General features: G+C 46.8%; 2 protein-coding genes across 2 annotated transcripts; one reads left to right on the forward strand and one right to left on the reverse strand.

The window, feature by feature from the left end:
- Positions 1-528: 528 nt before the first annotated feature.
- Positions 529-6,713, forward strand: EMWEY_00027630 (2-oxoglutarate dehydrogenase, mitochondrial, related; the record flags this gene model as incomplete). The annotated part of the gene is made up of 11 exons (XM_013481304.1): positions 529-630; positions 1,219-1,389; positions 1,619-1,784; positions 2,306-2,452; positions 3,059-3,222; positions 3,539-3,586; positions 3,717-3,880; positions 4,814-4,947; positions 5,123-5,251; positions 5,942-6,081; positions 6,537-6,713. Coding segments are annotated over 11 exons (1,542 nt in total), but the record flags the coding sequence as incomplete, so codon positions are not given.
- Positions 6,714-8,918: 2,205 nt separating this feature from the next.
- EMWEY_00027640 (hypothetical protein, conserved) lies at positions 8,919-12,144 on the reverse strand (the record flags this gene model as incomplete). The annotated part of the gene is made up of 6 exons (XM_013481305.1): positions 8,919-9,130; positions 9,384-9,462; positions 9,650-9,787; positions 10,035-10,336; positions 10,794-11,154; positions 12,010-12,144. The coding sequence occupies 6 exons, from the start codon at positions 12,142-12,144 to the stop codon at positions 8,919-8,921; spliced, it is 1,227 nt and encodes a 408-aa protein (XP_013336759.1).
- Positions 12,145-18,100: the final 5,956 nt, after the last annotated feature.

Below are 18,100 nucleotides of genomic sequence, written 5' to 3' on the forward strand. Positions count from 1 at the left end.
TAATATATATATATATATATAACACTGACAGACACAAGTACAGACATAAACACGCACAAATACATGCGCAAGCATATGGATAGACGGACACACAGACACGCATGCAAGCAAATTATGGGGCAGAGGGACATGGTAGAAGACGACAGCCAGATAAACCGACCAACAGGTGTCCATATAGCAGGGCAACGTATGAGGAGACTTCCCTTCAGGGGGAGAGGAAGCAGAATAGAACGGCAGATGGATGAAAGGACGAAGAGCGGGACAGGGACCTGAAGTGTTGGGGAGTCTTAGGGGAAGGAAGCCTGTTATAATTATATAACTCATAAATGGATCCACAGACAGATCGACATTCAGACAAACAGGCCGAAATGGCGGGAAGAAGGATGAAAGACCATTGGACGCAGGGAGGGACACAAACGGACATGCAGAAGGAGTGCACCCAACTAGCACTGCTCTCTTCTTATGGTTTCAACTGCGTGGCTGTTCATTGCCCATGTTCTGCGTGTTTGCTGCTGCTGCGTGTTGCAGGAGGTAATGACTGAAGAAGACGTCTCGAGAATGAAGTCGGAGATTTGGGAGTTCTACAACAAGGAGTATGAAAGCAGCAAAACATTTGTCCCCGCCCATCAGGTAATATATGTGCTCAGCGTGCGGGGATTATTATTATCATATGGCAAATAGTCGTGTGCAGGGATATTTGCAGCACATACACCATAGCAATTTCGATTTCTTTTAATGTGTATTGGTATATATACTGGATTTCACTCGCTGCCAGCCGTGTGCACAATGTATATGTATTGTTGCCAATTAAGCAGTACATTTTACCTGCGCGTGCTCACTGCAGTGCCAATATGCCCCACAATGGAAGCACTTAGTAACTCCCGACCATCCGTCGCCCCCGCGCGTTACAGGCAAGCAAACGGTTAAATCCTAGGCCCTAGCCATTTTGGGTGTCGAAGTCCTTTCAGTTTTGTGGTCGCTTATGCTGTGCCTTACCCGTGACGAAGAGGCGAACAGCACACCAGACAGGCTGCAGCCTACCAGAAGCAGCAACCACTGCTTCTGGTGGTTGTGCTGCTTCACTAGATGCGCGAAGGACCTGCTGCGTGTTGGAAAGCCAGAGAAGCTGATGGGGGGAGGTCCGCTAACAGTTATATTTCTGCTACTGCTACCGCTGCTGTTGTTGCTGCAGGTGTGCGTCTGTCTGCATTGCGTGAGTTGGGGCGTCGGATATTTACAATTCCTGAGGGATTTGTACCGCATGCGACGATTGCCAAGATAATGAAGCAGAGACTCGCAGCAGTTGAAGGTCCCCAACATGAGAAGAGCCTCGACTTCGGTGCTGCTGAGAACCTTGCCTATGCAACTCTGCTCAGTGACGGGTTTCATGTACGAATGCCAATACACAGTGCTGGTGCTGTTGCTGGCGGCGGTTCTGCCTTATGTGGGGATGCTTTTGCTGCTTGGGATGCTGATGGTGCTACTTCTGCTTTTCTTGGTTGCTGCTGCTGTTTGCTTGGTGCTGCTTCTGTTGCTGTTACGATACCTTTTGCTCTTGTTGCGCGACCTCCTGCTTCTCGCTATAGTTGCTGCTGCAGGAGCTCCTGCTGCTGTTCAGGTTCGGCTGGCAGGCCAAGATGCACAGCGCGGGACTTTCTCGCACCGACATGCGGTGCTGCACGACCAGGCAGTGGAGGCGCAACACTGCATCTTCGACGGTCTGAAGGATTTGAATTTGCCGCACTGTATCACCGTCTGCAACTCACCACTCTCCGAATATGCAGGTAAAGAACAATACTAGCATTTTTCTGATAACGAGTCAAAATATGATGGTTATGATACTGATGTTAGTGATTATAACTGATAGAGGTATTGGCAATTACCATGTATTATATATAAAAGGTATGATGCGTGGCGTTAATGTTAATGATATAATGTAAGACGTGGTATGGTGCGATTCGGTATGATTTGACTTGATGTGATTCTGGTTGATGATGATTGTCCTCATTAATATTATACTGGTATGAAGCTGGTAATAAGTGATGGTATGAATGGTGGTGTTTAGGCTGATTTTGTTTTCCAGCGGGACAGTTTTGTTTTGTTGCTGGTGTTTACTCCCGTAGCTTCTGCCACAGGTGTAACGGCAGTTACAATCCATGCTGCCGGAGCACCTGATTCTCCTCCGGTTACCACTGCTTCTGTTATGTACACGTGTCTGTTGGTGTTGCAGCAGTGCGTAGTGCAGCAGCAGTTTTAGCAGTCGCTGCAGCAGTTTCAGGTGTTGCTGGTGCAGTGTTGTGAGCAGCGCTCGGGTACGAGTTTGGGTACTCAATGGAACATCCCGACACCGTCGCGATCTGGGAGGCGCAGTTTGGTGATTTTTCGAATGGCGCGCAGATAATTATTGACCAATTTGTGGTGTCAGCGGAGGTTAAGTGGAATCGACAGAACGGTAAATTGCTGCTATATGGGGGTGGCTGGTTTTAGTTCAAATCCATTAAAAGCAAAACATTCTCACCAAACTAACCAAAATTCACATTTAAAACACCAACTGCTGCAATACACTGACGGCGAAATTCAGAAACATTATTTAACGAAATACGCGAAATCATGTAACGCGAGCACCGAGGGGGTGGGCAGAAAAATTTGGCTGTAAACAAAGCACAGATAATATTCCGCCGCGCCCCACAGCTTCAACAGTATAAAATTGTGGCAACAAATATTAGAGCACTATTGTATATCTTACAACGCGCAAGCTACATAATAGAAATGCCATTGCACAACTAAGAACTGATAGGTCGCCGAGACAAGATCGACGTAAACCGCCCTTAAACGCAACTGCAGCAAACATGGAACAGCACAAGAGACGAACGCAGTGGCCACAGCAACAGTAACAACAGCAAACTCCGGGTTGTGGTTCTGGTTGCTGTTGCACAATTGTTTCTTCTGCTCTTCCGTCACATTCCCCTTCTCCATCCTTTTCCTCCACCTTCTTATTTAAGGATATCATTAGTATCGTCATCAGTCTATTTCTGCTGCTGCACCTGGATGTGTTTAGGTTTGGTTATGCTGCTGCCTCATGGCTACGACGGGCAAGGTCCCGAGCACTCTTCTGCGCGTATCGAAAGATTTTTACAGTTGTGCGACGACCGAGAAGATGTAATTCATGAGGAAAACTGGGAGTTGTCGCGTTCTTCGGTTATTCAACAGCACAATATACAGGTCAGCACCGACAATTCATGGCTACTAGCCGTTGTTTTAGGATTTCATGTTGCTCGGGTTTTAGGGTTGTGGTGGGATTGTTTGGAGAGTTCAAGTTGGCATACAGGCTTTCGATGCACAATACAGAAGCTGCGCCTCTCCTGTGCGTTATGCAGGGGTGAATTGGTTGATGCTTTTTGCAGTGTATTGGCGTACATATGCGTACACATGCACATGCGTGTTTTACAGCATGTATTGCATGCCGGGTGTTGCTCTTGTTTATTGACTTGTTCATTTGTTTGCGTATTTAGTGGTTTGTTCGCTTGTTGTTCTACAGCTGGGTGCAGATCTCACAAGCAGTTGCAGCTTTCGTGGCCTGCGTTATGTGCGTACTTGTATTTGCTCGTATTCTTCTTTTAGAAGTGATGTAACGATACAGTTAATGAATGGGCTCATTATTATTTATAATTAATCATTCCCATTTTATTTGTTTTGTTTGGGGCTGCTGCCCTCAGGTGGTAGTTCCAACTGTTCCGGCAAACATCTTCCATGTGCTACGCCGCCAAGTCCACCGCGCCTTCCGAAAACCGCTGGTTGTTTTCTCTCCCAAACGGATGCTTAGACTCCGGCAGGCTATGAGCTCGTTAGAGGATATTATGGAAGGAACACGATTTAGAAGGTCTGTTTCTTGTGTCAGTAATAATTATGATAAAGGTAGCATTATCTTCGTTATCTTCGTTGGTGTTGAAACATTAGTCACCGTATGAGCGTTTTAGAAGGCGTCATGCGTTTAGTAGAGTCCGTTTCTTTATTATTTACTTTTATTACCACTATCAATATCATGACTAGAGTGTGTTATAACTGGTTAAAAGTTATCGGTGAGGGAAAGCGACTCAGCATGGTGGTTTGTTTGACCAGTAATAGTAACAGCTAGGATAAGGAAAATTGCGAAGCGATAATAAAAGTGCAAGTATAAATACAAGGATGCATTTGTAAGAATAGTGTGAATAATAATGTGGATTAGATGGTAAAATTGGTGCTTCAGACGACATCTTAAGGAGAGAACGCAATTTATATTGTTTGCTTTATGTCTATTTATACGGAAGGCGTTTTCGTTAACTGTATTTTTACTGACCACCTCGTTATTCTTTTCCAATCTTCCTTATTGTCCCCTTTTCGTTCTTTTTGTTGATGTTCATGTTTGCCTCCCATTTTCGTTTGGTTGATGCCTCCAGTATTGCCCCAGTGAGTTGTTAGCCTAGTTGGTAGTAATGTGGTTAGTTAGCCTACTTTTGTTTTGATAAGTTATTTTACATTATCGTAGGATATGTTGCTCTATTTGTATGTTCAACATATGCTGCTTTTTTGTTTGTTTCGCTGGATGTTATTCTGTTTGGTCGTTTCGTATGTTATTGCACTTGCTAATGCTATTAAATGTTACTTTATTGTTTATTTTTAATGGATGCCTTCGAATTTGTTTGTCTTGACATCTGTTATTGTTTTAGTCCTCTTGAATATTATCGATCGTTTTTCAGTTTGTATGTTTCAATATATTATATTGCGTCTGTTTATTTTGTTTTTTGTTATCGTATTTTTCTCTCTGCTTTTGCAGATATATTCCCGACGAGTTGATTGGAGACCCTCTCCGAGTTGAGCGGCTAATTTTATGTTGTGGACAGATTTATTATGACCTCCTCTCGGAAAGGGAAAGAATTCAAAGTGAAAACAATGACCCAGACAACCCAGGTATGTTGCAGTTGTTGCTATTGTTGCTGCTGATCCTGGTGTTACGGGACCTCTGTGTGCTAGTTTTGCTGGAGCTGTTGGTGCTGGTCTGACTGCTGTTGGTTCTGCTGCACAGATGTTGCTGTTGCACCTGTTGCTGCTGCTATTGTACCTACTTCTGCTTTTGCTGCTGCAGGCAATCGGGTTGCTTTGGCTCGTGTTGAGCAGCTGTCGCCGTTTCCATTTGATTTGGCGATAAGAGACATTCAGAGATACCCAAACCTGCGCAGTGTTGTTTGGGCCCAAGAAGAGCCTATGAACCAAGGTAAGGAACGGAGAATAAATCCGATAATAATGGACAAGGAGGTTGATATTTAATAGATTGATAGAGCCATAGTTAGGTGGAGGGTAAAAGAGAAATCCGAGAATAATAATGAGGTATTTATGTTGAGTTAGCGGTGGAGGATATCCGCCAAGGAATAATAGTGGATAGATGGAAAGTGAGGGGAAATCAGAGAAAAGCATAGCGAAGAGAGAAAAGAAACGGGCGAATAGAAGGAGGAAAGTAGTTAGAATATATTCGATGAAGGCTCATCCGGTGTTTACGCGGAATTGTCTCAAGGAATGCGGAGAAACGAGAAGCAAAGCAGAAAATGGAGCAAATGGATGTTGTTGTTAGTACTACGTTTCTCTAGAATTTGTCTAGAAAACAGGCGTATTGGCAGACGAACCACCAAAATACGCGGCTTTTCATCTACTTTTATTTGCTTCTCTTGTTTCTCTCCATATTAGCCTTTTATTACTGCAACAGCGACCCTTGCTGCCCGCTTGGTTTCAGATGCACGCGCATCTCACGTATGGAAGTCAATGCCTGAAAATGTTGACTGCTTTATTGTTGATTTTATTATTGTATTCATTTTATTTGTTCGTTATGTACGTTGCATATATCTGACACGCATCAAGTTCAAGTTGCGAATTCTGGAGGGTTAAGCGTTTAGCGTTTAGTGTGTTGCAGGGGCTTGGGGCTACACAAGCAAACGCATAGAGTCCTGCCTGCGGCATTTGGGACATCCAAATAAAATAGAGCGACCCGTGTATGTTGGAAGAGATGTGTCAGCGACAACTGCTGTTGGAGACAAAGGGCTTCATGACAAGGTGGTTCCTTATCTTTTTGCCCTTATTTAGGCGTTTTATTTTATTTGCATTCTTTATTCTTCGTACTCTCATTATTCTCCTTTGTCTGGTAATATCTCTTTTTCTTGTTGTTCTTTCCCAAAGTACTGCAGTGTTTGAATACCTCCTCATTCTTGTTCTTTCATTAGTTTGTGTTGTCCTTCTTCCCTGTATTTTTTCTACCGGTTTGATGTGTCCCAATATGTGTCTGTGGCCATTTCCTCCCTGTATTATTTGTTTATCTCGGTTGTTTCCCTATGCGCTCTCTTTGGTCTGTTGTTGTGTTGGTCCCACTGTTGTTTCGTCCGTCTGTCTTTCTGTCTTTCGTCCCTTCTATACCACTTCTCTCTGCCAGTTTGTTAGGTTGTCTTGTCATGCCTCTTGGTCGTTTTCTCATCTTCTTTTCTTTGTTTGCTTCTCTGCGCTGCTCTCTCCAGGAGTTGTTGCAGCTGCTGCTCGATGCCTTCAACTTGGAGTGTACAGACAACTCCTACCTGTCCAAGTACCTTTCCAGAAGGGTACAGGCAGAGCAGCAGCAACAGCAGCAGAAGCAGAAGCGCAAGCAGCAGCGACAGCAGCAACAAGAACAAGAACTGCTTCAGCGACAGGAGTGACAGTAGACCGTCCCATATGCATGATGAAGTAGTACTAGGGGCAGCGAAACACATTACGCCTCTGCAGACACAGCTGTACCAACAGCGTTACTTTTATCGCAGGAGTAGCAGGAGCTACACCTGTTGTTGCAGCACGAGAGCAGCAACCGCAGCAACAGTAGTAGCAGTAGTTTGTTTTTTTCTATTTTTACAACAACCAGTGGTTCATGTCGCTGCGCACTCATTCTTTGTTAGGAGTTGCAGCAGCAGCTGCAGCAGCAGCTGCTGCTGCACCCAAATCGCTGTTGCGCAAAGCACAGGCTTTGATTCGATTTGGCTGCAGCAGCACCACCGGCAGCGGCAGCAGCAACAGCAGCTGCTGCTGGTGCTGCAGCAGCAGCAGCAAAAACTTTCGCTGCTTGCACTGGACACCGGCCGCCTTTCGCCAGGCCTTAAATGATACCGATAGGAAGGGTAGAGGGCTTTTTGGTTTAGCACAGTTTCAGATTTTTGGGTTTTAGGGTTTAGGCTTTCTTTTTCTTTTGTCCCTTTTTCGCCCTCCGTTTCTGCGCGGCTGCTTTGCGATCTTCATACGCCTGATGCAGCAGCAGTAACAGCAGCAACAGTACGAGCTGACGGCATTTGAATGCCCAAAGCTTGAGGGGCCATAATGGAGCAGCGGGAGGCAGGAATGACAGCGAAACAAAAATAAAGGAGCAGTAAGTAAATCAAATCCTACACCAGTATTCAGGAAGCTTAGTAAATAATTAGGGACAATGGGAATAACAACGAGACTTGAAATCACACAGGAACAGCAAGCAGAGGAAGCACAAAAGGAAAAATGAAAGGCAAGAAGGCAAGAAACGAAAGACCAGAGCAGGAGACACAAGCCAAAGCAGAAGGCCAGAAGCAAGAGGAAAAAACAAAAGAAAAGCAAGAACGAAATCTAGACACAAGGGGGAACGACGACTGACAAGCACGGGAAGCGAATAAACAAAGACAAGGAACGAAGGCGAGCAGCAAGGACAAGAAAGGAAGACAAGCAACAGGGACAACCAGCAGAGAGAGGAGAAAACGACGATACGCAGGCAACATTCAGAAGGGGTTTATTTTAACCTGTTGCAGAGCAGCAACTGTCTCTTTATGTGCTGCTTCTTCCTCAGCACACTGCCGCTTCCAATCCTGAAATGCAGCCTACGACGAAAAGCAGCCAAATAATAGCATGTATGCTTAGGACAGAAAGACAATTAGGAGAATAAAGTCAAAAGGGATCAATACCAAAAGGGGGCCAGTGTGGGCAATGAATTTTAGATTAAAACGGCAATTAGACCAAATCGAAACAAAGGAAAGTAAACAGAACAAAGCCAAGCAATCACAGTAAGTGGCAGGCGTTTATATAGGAGCAAAGGCAAACAGGCGAAGACCCTGGTATTACGGAGATATAGAGGACAGGGACAGAGATAGTCTAATTAAAATATAAAAAGAAGCGCAGTGAACCAGCATGCTAGCTAAATGGCCAGATAGCTGAGTAACTAATAGATATGTGAGGTTGCTGACAGCTTCGCGAGCTAAAGAACGGCTTTCGCTTCCTTCAACAGCTAACCTGCACTCACAACTAGACCCACAATATATATCTGCAGCAGCAGCAACAACAGCGGACGGCTGAACAAGATCCATCACAGTAGTAGAAGACGAATAAGCAGCAGTTGCAGTTGAATTTGACCAGAACGCGCAGGAGTTTGTATAAAGTTGAAGGCACAGATACAAGACGAGAGAAGACGGCAAAGAGGGCAAGACACGAGGTAAGCGAAAGACAAAATGATACAAAGGCCATGAAAGGCAGAAATGAAAGGCATTGGCAGAAAAGCAAAGGAGGTAGACTCAGACACTGAAACCGACACATAGCTACGGGCAGAGAGACAGTGATATAGGCAAAAACAGAGAGACAGGGACAGAGGTACAGAGACTAAGGCAGAGAGACAAACGTAGAGGTGGAGAAGTAGAAGAATTCTCTAGAAGAGACACAGCAGAAGAAATAGGCAGCTGAGGAAGCCAGGTGAGAAGAGAAATGGAGTTATTATTCGCAGAGACGAAAACTTAAACGTAGAATATGTGTTCTAACGTGAAACCAATGCAAGGTAAATGACAAGGACAAGCTTTTCATTAATATATTTCGTCTTGCGAATGCTTAAAAAATAAGCTTTCTTTATTATATAAATAAGGACATTAAAGCAAAGAGTAATTAACACCCGACCGGAAGGCCTCTAGCTGCATTAGGAAGGATTTGGTGTCTTTCTCTTCTTTCTCCATTTGTCTCCTCTCCACGGCCTCCCTCTCAGCTCGCCTTTTAAGAGAAGACTTGTTAGCAGACACCAACGAGTTCAGCCGCAGGTGTTGCTCAGCAGCTGCAGCAGCAGCAGCAGTAGCGGCAACGGCAGCTGCAGTAGGGGAAGGAGGTGCAATAGCAGTGAAAACCAAGTCCAAGTGCAACATGCAAAATGGAGCAGCGGCGAGAGCGTTAACGTCCCACGTGCTTCAGCATGACAGGGAATGCTGTTGCTACTGCTGTTGCTGCTGCTTCAGGTGTCCGCGAAAGTCTGCGCTTCTGTTTCTCTGCAGGGTCCGCTTGCTTCGCCTCTTGGCCACGTCTTAGCTAGCTAGCTATCTAACTGGCTAATATGGAAGGCTTACTAATGTTATTGTCGCTGACGTCCAGGCACTGTAAAGTCGAGTTATTGCGAAGACACTCCAGCAACAACTCGCCTCCAGCCTGAGGATACCACGACCTACCAAGTACAGAATAACCTATAAACCCTTGTGACCAGCAGATACTTGCAACCTCTACAGGCAACAGAGGCACAAGCAGAAGCATCAGAAGGTCCCCTTATTCCATCAGCGTGCTACTGGCTCCAAAACGCTGGACCGCAAACCGTAAACCCTTATCGCTAGTGGTTTACAGGGTCTATTTGCATTCCTCTGAGGGAGAGGAACTTTAGGGTTTTATTGCTGCATAAAGCGCGGCAGATCTCGGCGAAGCCGCGAGGCCCTCCAAGGTAGCAGCCTCCTAAGTCTAAAGACTCCAGGGTAGGCATTGTCTGCAACAGACGCAGCAGCAGCAGCAGCGCATATTACATTTTTATGCGTTCTAGGCACATTGAGATGCTCTGCCTGCGCTTGTGGATGCGGGCGTGATCTTATGATGCTGATTGTTGTTTCTGCTGCTACTGCTGTTGCTCTTGTTGCTGTTGTTGCTGCTGCTGCTGCTGGTGTTGTTGCTGCTGTTGCTTTTTCTGTCTAAGGAAGAGCAGCACCGACACAAGCAAGCTCTACGTGCAAAGCTACAACAGCAGCAGCAGCAAAACCAGCAGCATTGATACCAGCCGGAGCGGGCTCAGCAGCACCACCATTAGCAGCAGCCTCAACAGCAGCACCAGCTGCAGCATCAATCTCAGCAGCATCAGCGCAGATGCCATCAACAGCATCACCAGCAATCTGAAGGACCTCGAGGCATTTTCTGAGTTCTACAGCTGTGAGCCTTCCTATCGGGTTTCCTTCAAGCGAGAATAGCTTGAGACACTCCATTGTTGCCACACTCTTGCACACCATAGGGCCCTCGTCATCAGTCAAACCGACTCGGCTCAAGTCTAACAAATATCCACACAAACCCTTAACCATAAACAATAAAAACGCTAAAACCTCTAAACCCTTAAACACGGAACGTCAAACACTTAACTGGCGAGCCGGATCCAGAAGCCCTAAACCCTATACACAAAACCCTATGGCCCAAACGCCACCCCTAAATTGCAAGCGAGCAGATGGAGGCACTCGTGGCGTTTCGTTGCAGAACGTTAAAAACTAGTGGAAGAGGACGCTAAAAGAACAGAATGAAGAGTGTTTCTTTAGTGTTGTTGCACCAACAACAGCAAGAGAAGCAGGCAACAGCAAGAGCTGCACCAACAGCTGCTGCACCAGCCCAGCAACAGCACCAGCACCAGCAGCGCCCACAGTGGGAGTAGCAGTGCCCCCCATAGGACAGGCAAGGAATGCCACAACAGGAACAGCCGCAGGAACAGCCACAGCAACAGAAGCAGCATGTAGTACCGAGTTCTTCAATATCTGGGTTGGCGGCGAGTCCTTCTCTTAGCAGCAGTCGAATTTGCACGGGGTTGAGCCCCAAAGACCCAAGAGAGAGGAAACGGGGTACATACGGCCGTTCTTCATCGTTGCTACTGCTGCCGTTGCTGTTGTTTCGGGGGGAGCGGCTGAGGCGGAGGAGGGAGCTGAAGTTGGGATCTTGGAGAGAGCGCCCTTCTTCCTCTCTTAGGAGCTGCTGCTGCTGCTGCTGCAGCATTCTGCGCTGCAGCTGGCTGCGCCGCAGCAGCTCGTCATGCTGCTGCAGCGCCAAAGATTGAAGGCGCTGGTCTTGAAGCCGCTCCCCTTCTTCCTGCTGCTGCTGCAGCTCCTGATACAAGCAACAACGAATGCCAGCAGCAGGCATCCCAGCTGTTGCAGCAAAATGCTAGTGTTGCTTTTGCTGTGGTACTGTTAAACAAATGCATACGTAAATGTAAGAATATATATAAGGAAATATATACCACCTAAGTACGCATGCGTACACAGGTATTTCTATCGTATCTTTCGCCCTGTGTATGTCGGTTTCGCGTTTGGATGCTAAAGTAAACAAAGTCAGCCAGCACGAGAAAAGTATTGAAGACCGCTGGCCTGCTGCCGTCTTTGTCCGTCGCTTTTAAGTCGTAAGTGTTTGTATTTTTCTTTGCCTCTCCTTGCTGGTATATATTGTTATTTGTGTTTAAAGGGTGTCGTTTTCTGTTATTTGCTTTAATACGTTTTTACTTGTTGCTGCTTGTTATTGGTTGTTATGTGCTATTTGCAACTATTTATGATTTGTTATTGCATGGAGCTTCTTTTGGCGTATGCAAAAAGAGCCACGAACGGATATTCTTGCTTTTATCGGAAGATGCTATGCTGGCTGCCTTGCTATTCGAGGCGTTTTGGGGGCTTCGTTTCCTTCTTGAGGTTTGTATCCCCGATCCTTAAACCCTCCATGCTGCCATCGCTGCTCCCCTAGACCCTACAGCCCTAAACCCTAAACCCTGAGCTCCTCCTGTCTACAGCTCGGCTGAAGCGGCTGAAAACTTCAAGCAAAAGGAAGGTGACGAGGGTTGCAGCATGTTACGAGGATATGGATAGTGCTGACGTGTGATGCTTTGAGTGTTTAGGGAGGTCTTCTGTTATCTCATACACTATCTCCTGTATTTCATTTTATCTGCACCTTTTCTTGCTAAGAAGGCCGCACCAATTCCCGTTTGTGCTGCAGCAAAGCCCGCAGAGCCTCCGTCTGTGGCAGCAGAGAAGTGACGGGGTAGACGAGGACGGAGGCAGCCGCAGTGCCGTCTAGAGCAGCGGCGTTCTGTACTACTGCGGGCTGCATTGCTGCACCGGTTAAGCCTTAAACCGAGTACAAGGACCCTGGAAACGCGGCTGTGAATACGAAAAGGGGGACAATGCAAGACAGCCTGGAAACTCTCAACGGGTACGAATTACTGCAGCGGAAGAAGCCGTCATTGAGCGCTCTCTTTACCTTGCGAGCGAGGCAGCAAGCCGGGTGGTTGGGCTGTCAACTCCATTTAAACAATTTAAATTGTCAGTTGCTTCGCATTTAACATTTAATTACGTGCAATATATATTGCATGTACACCACAAAGGGCGCGGGCGCTGTTGCTGCGCTACGGCTACTCGTCGGCATCGCCCGCATTGGAGCATCTACTGCTGGAATTTAAAACTTTTCGATTACACATTTAACCGCCGTTTAATATTTTATTGTTTAATTATTTCAGTGTTTCCTGAGTTATTTCGTCTAATAAACAGTTGGTCATTGGGCCCTCTGTGGCCGCCGCCCGCCACTCTGGTGCTCGGCCGCCTTCTGCATAGGCGGGAATAAATAAAAAAGGCATTTTACAAATACGCATATGTGCACACATGACCGTTAACGTAAATATGTATTAGGAAAGGGTTTAGTGAACCCACCACCGCTCATACGGCAGCATTTACCACAGAAACAGGGAGCTCCCCCGCTGGCCACTGCTTTCCCCAGTTGTTGCAATGCAGCAGCATTGGCCTGCTGCAGTGCGAATACACCTGAAATAACAGAATTAAATGGTTGTTTCAGCTCACTAGTTGCTTCCTAGATTCATAATTGCTTGAAACACACCCGCATCATCTGGAGACCAGAAAGCCCATTCAGCCTCTCTTCCCCCCCTAACACTTGATTATATGATGGTCTGCATGCCTCAGTGTGGCCGATTCTGCTGAAATAAGGGAAACTTGCAACGAACAAAAGATGCAAAAGAATAAGAAGGCAAAAAGGAGAAGAAATGCGACTGCAACCCCTCCCCCTCCAGTTTGTGCGTGTCTCTGCGCGCGTGTGACTCTTCTCCGACAGTGACCCCACAAAAATTTTCACTTGTCCCCCGTTTAATGCTTTCCTAAAACGTCTGCAATAAGTAATATATTATTCAGTTTATAAAACACCATTTTAGTTCAACTCCATCAGTTCGTTGTTTATTTGTTGTTGATCAATTCCCGACTCCCTCGTGTCTCCCTCACCTTATCCCTCACAAATCTTAGCTGACCCCCTGCTGCTACTCCCTGTATACAGGCACCTAGCGCGGCCGCTACACCTCAGAAACACGAGGAAAGGCAGCATATGCGCATGCTGCACAACAGCATGCACTTATTCATCCCTGCAAGTACTTAATGTTTGTCTTCAAGCATGTAATGCATTGTCGCCCTCGAAGCACCAGAGGCATCTCTGCCCACTTTCAGCCACACACAAAAGTGTCTCTTTTGCTTTCTGGGGCGGCATCTGATGAGGCTTAAAACGTAACTATTGATTAGCAATAACACCTATGCGAGTTCGGTAAGAAGCCCTACTGTTGCTGCTGTTGCAACAGCAAATGGCAAGAGACTAGTTCGTTCAGATGCCACTCCATCCCAATGACAGCCTCACGTCGGCGATTTATACCCATCAGCGCAGGTTAGCAAGCCATTTAGGCCCTCTATTTCAATTGCCGGAGTGCAACAACGATCCAATCACGATTTTGAGGGCCCAATAAATGGTTAGTGGATGGTTGCATGCACGGAAAACGGGCTTGTGTTCAGCCGAAATGACCAGCAGCACCACCACTTACGGCGCGCTCCGAAAGCAGTACTGCATAGGAGAAGCTGTGGTCCGTGGAACCACAAAAATGTTCGCTAACACTTCGAGTCACTGGGGCTTGTCGCAGAGCAGAAAGAGCCAAAGAGGAAACGGCGGAGACAGAGGCAATTCGGTGGTGGCTTCTAACTCTAGGCTATCTCAGTTCAGGCATGCGCCTTAAACCTCGTGTTCCTTCGTGCCCGCCCAGTCCACCGACTTGGGTTTGGTGGGTTCGCACGCTCTCCGAAACGCTCAGTAGGCCGAGCTGCCGAAGAGATTCGCTGGGCGTTGGGTAAGATCCTTTACTACTCTGCCTCACGACCCACCGTCAACTCCATTGTGAAAACCCACAACTGAAGGACACTGAGACCCTGGACAGACGTGTGACAGTTCTCTGAGGCAACCGAAAAAAGCGAATATTACCTTAAATGGCCATGAGACTGCAATCTGAATGGATTTCTCGGGATCGCTTGAGCGACGCAATCGCTCTGGAACATCTACAGGCAATCCTTGATTCGTTGGTAGCGGCTGCAAACGTGGGGACGACGAAGCTTAAGTTGGGGCAGCGTACATGCCACTTGCCAATTAGCCATGGTCCGGTTGTCGGTGGCATTGTCGCTATTCGTCGCCCTCAAAACCCCGAATTGCTCCACCGGCCTGTGCTCCCCCACAGGGCTTCCTTGAGCACAAAGGGCGCTGCACCCTTATGTTGCTACATCAGAGTCTACTGGCTCATTCATCTGTCGTAATCGGTTCTCTCGGGACCAGCGGTGCGCTGCCATGCAAACACCCAAAAGCGTGCAGAATAAGTAGAACGGGTGCCACCAAAGAGGAACTAACACCCACAGATAAAACGATATACAGGAGTGGCTGACGGAATACGAACTGCCTAGGGCCAAGAGCATTGCAAGTGCGCAAGCCTACAGCTGCTAGGTGTGCATTCCAATAGGTGCAATCTTAGGTTGGGGAGAAGGCAATAAGCACAGGTGGCCAGTAAGTGCAGTGGACTTTCGGGGTAGTCGCTCTGCCCCTGTAATTCTCCCCTATCGACAGCCAAACACCTCAAGCAAGATAGTACAGTGTTGTCCGTTGCACCTGCACGTAGCTACGTGCACGTGCAGCGGACAACACTGTGCATGCAGTGTGCAGTTTGCAGCACAAAGCCACATATGGGAGCAGCACCGTTCAAAATGAAATATCTACAGGAAGATTGAGCCTTTCTGTCTGTCTGCCGGTCTGCGGGTGGTAGGGCGACGACATTGACCTTGTGATAGTAAATCGGGAGCACAACTCCTCCCACACTTCTGATTGGAAATGAGGGTCCCGATCAGAGATAAGAGCCTCAGGAAGTCCGTGATAACGGATTAGCCGGTCTTCGAGTAATTTCACGATACAAAGCGTTGGCCACTTGGTTACGCTCTCTTGGTAAATAGGTAATGGTAAGATACAGGAATTGCGCCAGGCAATCTAACCACTGATCTGTACGGCCTCGCAGAGGTTTTGACACTGTGAGCTCTTGTAAGTAAGTAAGGGCGTGGTGGTCAGTGTAGGCCGTAACCTTAGAAATTCTCAACAACTGAGCTCACTTGTCGAGAGCGGTAACTAAAGCCAACGGTTCCTGACTGTAGATCGAACATTTCAGCTGAGCCTGATTCATCACCTGGCTGAGGAACCCTATTGGCTGACCGTCCTGTTCATGGACCGCACCTATTGCATATCCTGGTGCATCAGTGTACAGATCAAAGGGTTTTGCCGTGTCATGTGTAAAGTGGTATAATCAATGGGTCGTCTTTTGTGTTGCCTCATAGCCTGGGTATGATTCCCTGTCCATTGGAAGGGAACCCCTTTACGTGTGAGATTAACAAGCGGCGGGGCGGCTGCTGCAAAATCCGGCCCCATGAACATTCGGCAGTATTTAACGGTGCCCAGAAATTGACGAACTTGAGTCTCATTATCTAGTACCTCGGACCACACACGTATGGATGTAATCTTGTCTGCGGCTGGTTTAATTCCCTCGGCACTGATCGCGTAGCCCAAGTATGTAAGCTCCTGCTTAACAAACTCGCACTTCCGAAGCTCCGGATAGAAACGGCGCTGCAGAAATATAACCAGCACTTGTCGGAGAAGAACAGAGCAGCTGGAGAAATCTGCGCTGTAAATAAGGATGTCATCGAGGTACGCGATGACACCTTGGCCCAATAACGGTTGTAGAGAAGCATTAGTATTTGCGTGAAAAGTAGCTGGCTCACCCTTGAGACCGAAGGGCATCACCTTGTACTCGAATAACCCCCATATCGAGCGGAAGGCTGTTTTGCACCTCTCTTCCTTGAACACACGGATTTGGTGGAAAACGGATACCAGTACCTCATATTCTTTCCATCCTCAGGAAGAACAGTAAAATCAGATATCCGGAGGAAGCCCGCCCTAGGTGTTCTAGTATCCTGGTAATCATTTATTACAGTCTGAAGTGAAATATCGGTGTCGGAGATCTACACCATTGTCCTTCCCACAAGGTTTGCTCCCGGTACCTCAGTGTAATCACAAGCTGGCTCATCACGCCATCGCCCCTAGCTCTTCAGTCGTGTTACGGCTGGTTCCTCTTAACTGTTCCCCTACAGAATAGTTGTGGGAGTGGGACCTACATTAAAAGCGAGGTCACTAGGTAAAACAGATATGATTTCCCGGAACAGCCCCCAAAAGTCTTAAGCTGCGCCTACTAGAAGAAAAGTATCAAAGCCTCAAGACGTATTATGAAAAACGTGTGTATAGAGTGTCAGTGCAAGCATTAATATATGGGTCCCTTGGGTGCATAGCAAAGGAAAACAAAAGTGCTTACACACGAGTTGGGACTCAATGAACGCACAGCGTGGTTTGAACAACGTGAAGTTAGCACTGACTGTATACATCTAAGCCATCGTATTTGGGGTTTTCACATGGCAGATAATGGCACGAGGCGAGCAAGAGGAGGTCGTTCTCGTGCTAACACATCTTAAGTTGCTTGACAGAATAATGAGCTAATAGAACACCAAGCCTAACACGCTCGGTAGCAACACTGAGGGTTTATTCAAACGCGTGAAGACGGTTGGCTCGACATCAGGGCGTGCCGTAGAAGTTGGAGCTCCCTCACATCCCCCTTTTCAACCTTTTTTGCTCGAGGCGCAACGCCCAACTCCAAAACCCAGCAATCAAATTTTCATGTCATCTCATAGCATCGGGCTTCAAATCTACACTCTCTAGCTACCCACGTTCCCTGATGTCAATAATTAAATTGTCAAAACATTCGAGTCCCCATCATAAACATAGGAAGTTCCCAGAATAATAGAACTGACTGACTAGAATAATCAGAACTGACCCCCGGTCTTTCTGGGGATCAGTGCCTGACCTACAAACTAGCGGGGAAGGTAGTAAAGCAGCGCCAACACAGTCAGGTGCCTGAAATATAAAGCTGCTATCCACTTAAAAATGCCATACGTAAAGAAATAATAAATGGTATTCATCTCCTTTCCATTTATTATGTCTCTAGAAGTTACATATGGGGTCCAGAATAGTGTGTAAGCACTGCATTACATACCAGGCGCGGGCAGCTAGCATACTGACCCAACCAAGCTACGACTCCACCTAACGGTACCCCAACCCCTGGAACAATTAGTAGAATTCCTTTCCCTAATTAACAATGCCATAGTCCCTAAAATATTTAATAATGTTTATTCCCCCTACCGACCTAAAACCACCGGAGGTCACACCAGAGACACATTGTAATGCCTGTGCTCTACACTAATCCCTGGGATATTTAGTAGTGTTAACTCTTTAACTAATATTGTCCTAGTACCTAATTATTTAATAGTATCTATTCCATATCCTAATCTTAAGCCTCTAGATACCACACCTGAGATGCATTGCAGTGCCTGTGCACTACATATATCATTTTGTGCAATCGGGCTTCCGAACTACATCCTTTAGGTACTCACATTCCCAGGAGTCAATAATTAAAGTTCCAAAACACATTCGAGCCCCTATTATAAGCGAGCGAAGTTCCCAGAATAATAGAACTGACTTGCTGCAATAATCTGAACTGAACCCCGGTCTTTCTGGGGATCAGTGCCTGACCTACAAAATAGCGGGGAAAGTAGTGAAGCAGCGCTAACACAGTCAGGTGCCTGACCTATAAAGCTTCTTTCTATAAAATGCC

Source organism: Eimeria maxima, genomic scaffold (genome assembly GCF_000499605.1).
Source record: "Eimeria maxima Weybridge genomic scaffold, Emw_scaff309, whole genome shotgun sequence".
NCBI classification, from domain to species: domain Eukaryota; phylum Apicomplexa; class Conoidasida; order Eucoccidiorida; family Eimeriidae; genus Eimeria; species Eimeria maxima.